This window comes from Tupaia chinensis, unplaced genomic scaffold (assembly GCF_000334495.1).
Source record: "Tupaia chinensis unplaced genomic scaffold, TupChi_1.0 Scaffold000263_1, whole genome shotgun sequence".
Taxonomy (NCBI): Eukaryota; Metazoa; Chordata; class Mammalia; order Scandentia; family Tupaiidae; genus Tupaia; species Tupaia belangeri.
This window is the reverse complement of record NW_006159743.1, coordinates 1,313,069-1,323,452: the sequence shown is the minus strand read 5'-3', so window position 1 is coordinate 1,323,452 and position 10,384 is coordinate 1,313,069. Positions and strand designations below refer to the sequence as shown.

Sequence of the window (10,384 nt, the reverse complement as noted above, 5' to 3'; positions counted from 1 at the left end):
CCCGCCCCCCCCCCCCCCCCCGCCCCAGCCTTCCAGCCGGCCTGAATCACAGGTGCCTGCAGGCATACCTAGCTTGTTCACATCAACCCAGGATCTGAACCCCGAGCCTTCCCAGATGGTACCGGTATCGTGCAGCAGTGCCCTACTGCCTGCACAACAGGGACCTGATTCCTAGAGCTTTTGAAGCCAAGATACATTCTATGCACTAAATAGAAAACAATTATTTCCAGGCACAGGAGAGCCAGTTTCCCAGCTCTGAACTATTGTTAACTCTGTTCAACTGTGGGATGTTCTCTTTCTTTCTCTCAGAAATGAAAAAGTTAACTACTTCTTCTATAGCAACATTGTATTCTTTAACATCCTATATTTTGGACCAGCTAATGGCACAATGGCTATGTTGCTGGACTCCCCAGTAGTTGACCATGGTTCGAGTCCCAGACCTGGTGGCTTAAACTCACGCCAGGTGCATGTGCGTGTGTGCCCAAGATCCCGAGAGGAGAATGGAGGAGAAGGGATTGCGGCGTGGTCATCTCCCCAGGGGGATGATTGTTCGCTTTCTGTCTCTCTGGAAAGCACATGCTCTTTATAGCAAAAACCTTTCAAAAACAAACAAACAAACAAACAAAAATCCTATGTTTCTAGAACAGCATTACAGCCCTGGGCAATTTCTATTACAGAAGTACCTCCCTCTCCCACCCATTCTCAGTACCCCCAGAAGCTCTCCTGAGATGTGCAAGAGCAACCATGTTGTTCTCCAGCTTCTAGGAGGACCTTAGCTAGGGGTAGATTTTTAGTACACCTGCAATTCTTACTACAGGATGAGTACCCTAATATGAAAATCCAGACTGCAAAATACTCAAAAATCTGAAACTTTTTGAACACTAACCTGATACCACTAGTGGAAGATTCCCCACCTGACCTTATGAGATCAGTAGCAGTCAAAATGCTAATACATGAAAGTATTGTATAAAAGTGTCTTCCAGCTATGTGTGTAAGCTCTATATGAAACATAAATGAATTTTATGTTTACACTGGGGTCCCATCCACAAGATATCTCATCATGCAAGTATTCAAAAAAAAAAAATCCAAAATCTGAAACAACTCTGGCTCCAAGCGTTTTGGATAAGAGATACTCAACTTCTAATATAGAGGCTCATTATCTCCATCTTGAGATCGTTCAGATGGAGCACTTCCCTCTTTTTCCAAAAAATTATTTATATACTTTTATTTACCATCATTATTTTTATTTTTTAATTTGTTATAGGGCACATGCACTCACCACAGAGACAGAGAGAGAGAGAGGGAAAGTGAGAAAGTGAGCTGCCAGGTCCAGGTCGTGAACTGCACTCAGTCACATGGGAGGTCCAGTGCCTTAACCACCATGCCACCTGTTGGCCCCTCGGATGGAACATTTTCAGTTTTTGTACTGGGCCTAGGTTTCTTTGTCACTCTAACACCACCCCACGTAATACAAAGGATTTGGTGTCAGGGAGTGATTACCCAGATCTTGCTTCAAGGATAGCCACTTGGAGACACCAAGCAGGACAAAACTATGCCAGAACACCAGCTAGAGTCCTTCTGCTATCTCTGGCTCTCTCTTCTCTCCCCCAGGTAGGGACAGGGAAGGCAAGGCAGGAAAATCAGTTCTTTTTTTTTTTTTTTCCCTCTGCTGCTGCTCTCTCTCCCAAAGTCCTGAAGAACAAAATTATTTTAAAAATCTGTCATTTAAATGAATTTAATTGAAGCTTCCCCATGTGGGGTATCAGAAACCACTTCAGAGGTAAGGTTGAAAATGACTTTAAAGAGTCACTGTCCTCATGATGGATTATTAGTTTCCTTCCTTGACAAGCAACTGAGGACACTGAATCTGTGTCTGCCCAGCCTCAAACAGCTGGAAGACCTAGGGTGTTATAAATACTGAATGCTCTCAAAAAAAAAGTGAGCTCTCTCTAAATATCTATTGAGTAAATAAACTGTGGCTTAATGTTAACCACATCTTATTAAGGCTCAGAAGAAGCTAAATCCTTCAAACAAAACAGAGAAAAATACTGGATGGAGTTATAAAAGATTAGATAGCACAGATAAAAAAGATTAATTAATTTGAAGACATGACAACAGAAACTATGTAAAATGAAATACACAAAGATTGAAACATAAAATAGACAAACAGCATTAGCGGTTTCTGGGACAACTTCAAGTGACTATATGAAAATATAATTGGAAATCTATGAAAATATAATTGGTAGTGGAGAGTGACAGATAAAATATTTGAAGAAATTGTGCTAAAGAAATATCAAGTAAAGTAAGTCCCTAAATATGACGGATCAACGTACTATCTTTATGATGGTATAAAAACTATATACATAAAATAGAAACTATACTTCCGAGTTGGAATTTTGATCTTTTCCTGGGCTAGTTATGTGCCATCCAGCACTCTCCCATGACGCTGGGTGGTGGCCATGAGCTGCAGATCCCTGGCAACCACGTAGTCATGAGGGTAAACGATCAATGCTCGACAGTGTATTAAATGCATTTTTCAACCTGTGATATTTTCAATTTGTGATGGCTTTATCTGGATGTAACCCTATCCTAAGTCAATGAGCATCTGTATAATGAAAATTATAGACCCACAAAACCAAGATGTGTAATGAGCCTCAAACACAGAAAACATGAAAAAAAGGACACCAAAGCAATTCACAATCAAATTCATTAAAACCAGAGACAGAAAAATTTAAAAGCAGTCAGAAGGGGAAAATACATCCCATAGAGAGAAAGAAAGATGAAAACGACAGATTTCTCGCCAGAAACAACGCAGGCTACAAGAGCTACATCTTTAGAATGCTGGGGGGAAATAAACAAACAAACAAAAAAACAAGTCAATGTAGAATTCTATGCCCAGTGACACTATCTTTAAAAACTTAAAGTGAAATACATTTTCAGATATGCAAAAGTTGAAAGAATTCATCCCAGCAGACGTAAACTATAAGAAAGGTTAAAAGGGTCCAGCCATGGTGGTGTAGGCAGTAGAGTGCTGCTGCTTGGAGCTGGGGTCACACGGTAGGCCCAGGATTGGATCCCAGAACCACCCAAACGGGCTAGGTACAGTGGTGCATGTCTGCAGTCCTAGCAAACTGGAAAGCTGGGGCAGATGATTGAGGCAGTGAGCTCCTATTAAAAATACTTGTCTCTCTCTCTCTCTCTTTCCTTCTTCTTCCCTTGCTCTCTCTCTTTCTTTCTCTCTCATGGAAAAGAAAAGAAAAATAAGGAAGGCGTTCAGGAAGAAGGAAAAAGATACCAGATAGAAGCTTGGAGCTACAGAGAAGAATAAAACACATTGGAAATGGTAACTACATGGGCATGGGCAAATATAAATTTTTAAAAAATTATTTAAATTCACTTTAGTTTTTTTTTTTTTTTTGAGAGGTTTTTGCTATAGGGCACGTGTGCTCCCCAGAAAGACAGAGAGAGACAGAGAGACAGAAAGCGAGAAATCACCCCCCCAGGGGGGATGGCCACGCCGCAATCCCTTCTCCTCCATTCTCGTCTCAGGATTTTGGGCACGCACGCACACGCTCCTGGTGTGAGTTTAAGCCACAGGGTCCAGGACTCAAACTGCAATTGACTACATGGGAGTCCAGTGACACAGCTATTACACCAACTGCTGGTCCCATTTAAACTCACTTTAAAAGATAATAATTGACTGTTTAAAGCAAAAATAATAACAATGTGTTGTGGGGTTTAATAAAACATGTAGAAATAAATTGTACGACAAAAATAAGATATAAGCTAAGATGGGAGAAATTAAAATATATCATTGTAAGGGCCTCATATAATTTGAAGATAAACTGCAATAAATTACCATGTATAGTATAACCCCAAAATAATAACAATAAATAGTTATAGCTAATTAGCTAAGAAAAGAGATAAAATGGGATTATAAAAAAATAATTAATTTAAAAGAAGCTTGGGGGGGCCAGGTGGTGGCATGGTGGATAAGGTGCTGGACTCCCATATGGTGGACCATGGTTCAAGTCCCAGATTTGGTGGCTTAAAAATTACGCTGGCTGGGACCAGCAGTTGGCATAATGGCTATGTCGCTGGACTCCCATGTAGTTGACTGCAGTTCGAGTCCTGGACCCTGTGGCTTAAACTCACTCCAGGCACGTGTGCATGCGTGCCTAAGATCCCTAGAGGAGAATGGAGGAGAAGGGAGTGCGTCATGGCCATCCACCCCTGGGAGGTGATTTCTTGCTTTCTGTCTCTCTCCGTCTTTCTGGCCAGTGCACGTGCCCTATAGTAAAAAACCTCTCCAAAAATGAAAAAAAAAAAAAATCACACTGGATGCACGAGCATGCATGCCCAAAATCCCAAGAGAAGAATGGAGGAGAAGGGGCTGTGGCCATTTTCCTGAGGAGTGATTTCTCACTTTCCTTCTCTCTGTCTCTCTCTGGTAAGAGCATGTGCTCTATGGCAAAAACCTTATAAAAATAAAGGAAAACAGGGAAACTATATTAATAAATACATGCAATTTAAAAGGTCTAAGTACACTTATAATTAAAGAGCAAAGAATGTGAGACTGGATAAAAATGTAAAGTTTACTAATAAACTGCCTAACTAGATCCGCTTTGAATTGAAGGCACAAATTAGGTTAATATTACAAGAATGATGGCCAGGTGGTGATGCAGTGGTGATGCAAGTGGACCGCCTGGGAAAAGCCTGGGTTTGTGTCCTAGGACCTCCCTAAGCACACTGGGTGTACTTACGCATGTCCATGACCTGGCATGGCTAAGACTGGGAGTGGATCATAGCAAGAACACCCTTTTGGGGGTTCTTGTCTCTTTCTGTCTCTCTCTCTCTCATGGAAATACATAAATTGTTTTAGAAAGGAAGGAAAAAGAAACACTGTCTTAACATTAATCAAAGGAGACCTCGTCATGTTAACATCGGACAAAGTAAATTTCAGAGCAAAGAATATTATCAGGGGTAAAGTGTACCGTACATAATGAGAAAAGAATTGGTTCATCAAGTGGACACAGGAATCCTCAATGTTCATACACCTAAATAAAGAGCTTGGAAATCTGTGACATGAAAACTTGTCAAACTACTCTGCATGACTGCTAATGTACTACTTTCCCAGTACAAATCCAACTGGGCACACCCAGTAAAGGTTTAAAAAAGCTGTTGAATGCATAAATTATGTGTCAATAGTATATACCACATACTTAGGTAGTTCCTTCATATATATTATTCTATATTAAGTTGTTGGAAAAGTCATGATGCATTTTTGCATAGAAAAACAGAAAAAATATGCCATGATTTTTCTGACAACCCAGTATCTTGATGACAACCTTGTCAGGTAGGTAGGCATTAATTGTGTATCACAGATGAGAAAACCAGAGTGCAAACTAATTGAGTGATTTGCCTAAAGTTATATAAGTATTAACCGGTGAGCTGAAGTTAAAATCTATGTTTGTCTTCAATGTTTCTATATTTTATGTCAGGCGTATGCTGCCTGGCTCACATTTAATTAGGACAATGAAGTTTCACTAATGTTTGTCATTCTTAAATCAGTTTACAGGATGTAAGTGCTACTCTAGCTCTATGAAATGCACAGCTAAGCCACAGCACAGAGGTGCAGCTAGGTGATAAACACCTAGAAAAATTCTAAAACAAACAATAAGGTGGTTTTCCCACATAAAATACAATAGAAAGGGAGAAACAAAAAGCAAAAAACAAAACAAAAAATAGATATAAAAACCCACAAAGCACCTGGGAGTTCAAAGCACAGAATATATTTCTAACTGAGGAATCACAAAATGATCCAAGAAGAAGGCAGGATTATAAAAATTCTGAAAAGTATCATTTTGCAAATTCAAGAGTGAAGGAAAGAAAGACTTTCTCACTTTCTCTTGCTTGCTCTCTCTCTGGTGAGTTAATAAATAAAATGTTTTAAAAAAGAGCTCAATTTTTTAAAAGTAGGTAATATTGATCATTCATAACTTGCTGGTTAACATTAGGATCAAATTCTTAGCCTAATTCAAAATAGTCTTACAAGTTTAATGCTTTTTATATTAAACGCTATGCATCATTATAACATTATGCTGTATTCTGGATTTTTTCCACTGTGATCTCTGACACCTGATTTTTCACAGCCCGTTAGCTGAGAACCAAGGACACAGCTTTCGATACAAACTATGGTTGAAGTAACAGAAATCCGGATCACAGGATGATGAGTTGTGCCAGATGCCATCCTGCATGTGACCAACCAGCCCTGGGTTACTGACTCTGATCTTGTCAGGCAACAGACTCACATGAGAGACATCTCGTGCTCTCTAGACAGCTTAATAACTCCAGATGCAACTAGAAAATCAAGAACATAGAAGTGACAGATGGGGGGGGTGGCAGGTAGTATGGTGGTTAAGTGTGCTGGACTCCCACATGGCCGACCACAGTTCGAGTCCTGGACCTGGTGGCGCTCTCTCTCTCTCTCTTGTCAAATTTAAATAAATAGATAAAGTTAAATAAAATAACTATTTTAAAAAGAAGTGACAGGGTGGGCTGATGATGGAGAGATAGGCCAGGGTATTCAGAGGCAGCACGAGGAAGGCACTGTGGGCGACAACCCAAAGCCTGCAGACATCTGTTTTTATGAAACTCAGAAATGGGAACTTAGGGTAATGGTCTTGAGCAGACAGCCACAGACTGCCGAGAGTCTGCCACATAGACCTCCAAACCTCAGTTCCTGTGTTTGAACATCTACTCTGTGCCAGGCACTGTTGCCGGCGCGCAGTTCAGCTGCAAACAAGACAAGGTCCCTGCTCTCATAGCACTTACACTGAAGCAGGGCAGAAAGATCTTCAACGAGTAAACCCATTATTATAATAAAATGGAGTAGGTATCTTGATGTTTCCACCAGGTACATTCAGGTGGAAACATCCTATATTCTTGATCATGCCAGAATACACATGTAGGAAACACAGACCTAGATAAAACTAATTTTTTCCAAACCAAAACCCAATGGAGCCCAGTCCACACTTACAGTAAGAGTAAAGTCGTAACAGTCAGGGAGCTCTTGATGACGAACTGTCTGCAGGTTAATGGCCTTCAGTTTAAACCGAAGCTCCACTGCTAGGAGTCTAGAAAACAGAGGAGACGTTAGCTCAGTGGCCCATACACACAAAAATAAGTCACACTCCCACCCCCTTCCCTCACCTGTGGAAGTTCAGCGTTAAATTGAGTTTATGTTCTTCCAGCGTTCCAATGTGAAAAGGTTCGTCTGGCTCTACAAAGAAACATTCTGCCATAGAAAGGAAAAAAAAAAAAAAAAACATGATCTAGTCCCTAAAATAAATAAATAAAACTGACTCATGAAAGGAAGATACATTTAAGATCACTGATTCAGGTTCTATTATTTTTCTAAATCAAGATTTGAAAAGCTACACATCAACTCCACTTGGTTACGATGATTCATGTTACTTAAACCATAAATGGCTACCACATTTCTGGAGCAGGCGGGGCTAGAAAAGGACGTGAATGCTCCATTAGTGTTTCACAGAGTGTTATCTTTGCTTTTGTTTTTTAAGCCTGAATAAATGTTGAATCCCTCTTCTTTTTTATAGTCTAAGTATAGGAACTGAAACAAGTGCAGTGCCTAAAAATTTTTGTAAGTAGTTTTAAGGATCTATTAAAAAAAAAAAAAAAAAAGGAGAGGGGACTAGTCTGGTAGTTAAAGGAACCAGATCCCACACAGTCGACCACGGTTTGAATACTGCCCCAGCACCTTGGGAACATGGAGAGAAAAAAAAAATGACCAGATACATACATGTAGGTGCCCAAAATCCCAACAGGATGGACAAATGGAGGAGAAGGGACTGTGGCATGACCATGCCCCATGGGGGAGATGCTTTCTCCTTCCCCTCTCTCCCTGTCTCTCTCTGGTGAGTAGATGCACCCTCTGGCAACTAAAAAATGAAAATAAAATCTCTCTCTCAAGGAGTACAAACAGCTTCTCTACTCTTTTGGTTCTCTCGTTCATTTCATCGCTTTGTCAGAGATCCTCAGTTATGCTGACAATGTACTCAACTTGTGTGTTGAAAGGTGACAGAAGTAACAGATGACATCTGGTTGTGTCGAGTGTCACTTGTTGAGCTTTTCTGTGCCAGTATCTCCTAAGCATTGTGACAGTGCTATTGCACCAACAGTTGGCATTCCTACACCACTCAATGTTTTCTTAGCGCCTTCATCAGCTACTTCCACTCTCTCTATGCACAGATGGGAGCTAAACCAACCAAAGCCCCAATACGGTGGCTTTCTACAGCTATTCAGGAAGTGTCAGAAATGAACAGACTCTTAACTGACTCCATTTAGTGTAATTGAAATATTCAGAAATAGATAGAAAAGCAAGGAAATAAATAAAATGTTAAAAGATAAAATTTAACGAGGAAGTAGTCTCACAGAATGTTTTCACTAGTCGGTACTCTTATCCTTTTCTATCTCTCTCAAAAAGAATTTTTTTCTAGTGGCCATTTTTTAAAGTATTTGAATACTTTTTAACTCAATGACTTAAGCTATTATTATTATTATTATTATTATTTTGAGAGGTATTCGCTATAGGGTGCATGCGCTCGCCAGACAGAGAGAGACAGAGAAACAGAAAGCGAGAAATCACCCCCCGAAGGGATGGCCACACCGCAATCTCTTCTCCTCCATTCTCCTCTCGGGATCTTGGGCACGCACACACACATGCCCGGCATGAGTTTTAAGCCACCGGGTCCGGGATGCGAACCGCGGTCGACTACGTGGGAGTCCAGCGACATAGCCATTATGCTAACTGCTGGTCCTTAAGCTATTATTTTAGGCACAGTCTGCAAATATGACAAATCATAACACAGAATAAACTGTGCTGGGTCAGCCCATGGCAGGGTGGTTAAGGTGACTGGATGCCACATGGCCGACTATGCAATTCCCAGATCCGGTGGCCTGAGAAACATGCCAGACACGTGTATATGAATGTCCAAAATCCTGGAAGAAGGGAGTATTGGAAGAGAAGAGATTGTGCCATGACCATTTCCTGTGGTGGGTGTCTAGACAAGTATGCCTGTTTCTCTCCCTCTCATTCTCTGTCTCTCTCCTGTGAAAACACCTGCCTTCTGGCTAATTAAAAAGAAAAAAGAAGAAGAAACTGCTATTCCAAGTTCTGGTTCTCATTTCTCTCCTTCCCAGCTACCCCTAAAGATGCTGAAATAATGAAGTGCTTTTTTTGGGGGGGGGCGGGGGTGAAGGAGTTTTCTATGCATCAAGAGTTTGCAGGCTCAGTGTTCTGTAAACATAATATCTATTTAACTGGCTTTCCCAGTGTGAGAGGCAATAGAATATCGGCCAAGAACAGAGACAGCCTGGGCCAAATTTCGGCACAGCCTATTGTGACTGACTCCTCCGAGCAAATTGCTTATTTTTTGAGCCATATTTTAGTCTTCCATAAAGTAGAGATGGTAATAAACCTTGCTTTGTCTGTTTTTGTTTTTGAGGATTCAAGAGAAGAGTCACAGTAAAGAGTTTCGATAGCACCTGACGCACAGTAAGTAACCCCTATATAGTCCTTACTATCTCCTAGTAGCACGAACCGAATCAGTGTCTTCAGACATGAAGGTACTGATTTGAAGTACAAATCAAAGAGTTGAAAAGCATTGGAGATTTAGTTGAACATCACCAGTTTCAACTTCTGGATCAATGTCAAAGGTGTCATTTCCAGGACAGATGTTCCCTCGCTTGTAGAAGTGCTGACAGATGGCCATAGCAGACTGCTCAGTACCCTCGTTCTCGTAAGCGTGATTCCCAACTGAGATGTTGCGTAGCTGCAAGTACTTCAGTGAAAAAGAGAAACAGAACATGGGAATCTAGCCAGGGCAGGAGTGAAGCCATGATGCCCCTCCCGCTCACCTTTGGAAGTGGCAGGTTCCCACCTCCCCTCAGGGTGGGGACACTCACACCAACATGCAGTGTGACTGTCCCTCTGCACCAGGAAGGCAGAGGGCAACGAGCACTCCTGAATTAGAGTTCTGGGTTCAGGTCTTGCCTCAGTCACAAACTTTCTGACTTCTGCTTTCTCATCTATAAAACTGAAAGTCTGGGGAACCAGCAGTTAGCATAATGGCTATGTCACTGGACTCCCACGTAGTCGACCGCGGTTCGCATTCCGGACCCGGTGGCTTAAAACTCACGCTGGGCATGTGTGCGTGCGTGCCCAAGATCCCAGGAGGAGAATGGAGGAGAAGGGATTGCGGCGTGACCATCTCCCCTGGGCGGTGATTTCTCGCTTTCTGTCTCTATGTCTCTCTGTCTGTCTGGCGAGCGCACGTGCCCTATAGAGAAAACCTCTCCAAAA

The 10,384-nt window shown here is 41.5% G+C and overlaps 1 protein-coding gene and 1 long non-coding RNA gene across 4 annotated transcripts in view; one reads left to right on the top strand and one right to left on the bottom strand.

The window, feature by feature from the left end:
* Positions 1–10,384, bottom strand: part of MCOLN3 (mucolipin TRP cation channel 3) — a 166,990-nt gene that overhangs the window by 10,222 nt on the left and 146,384 nt on the right. For all 3 annotated transcript variants that reach the window (XM_027772257.1, XM_027772258.1, XM_014588166.2), the window contains exons 7-9: positions 9,710–9,863; positions 7,213–7,297; positions 7,040–7,136 (exon numbers count right to left, since the gene is read on the bottom strand). In XM_027772257.1, the coding sequence (XP_027628058.1) occupies positions 7,040–7,136; positions 7,213–7,297; positions 9,710–9,863 (336 nt within the window). The remainder of the gene's footprint in view (positions 1–7,039; positions 7,137–7,212; positions 7,298–9,709; positions 9,864–10,384) is intronic.
* The window catches only part of LOC102491024 (uncharacterized), an 8,214-nt gene continuing 1,089 nt past the window's right edge, over positions 3,260–10,384 (top strand). The window contains exons 1-2 of the long non-coding RNA XR_001370427.1: positions 3,260–3,343; positions 9,528–9,577. This is a non-coding gene — a long non-coding RNA (uncharacterized LOC102491024). The remainder of the gene's footprint in view (positions 3,344–9,527; positions 9,578–10,384) is intronic.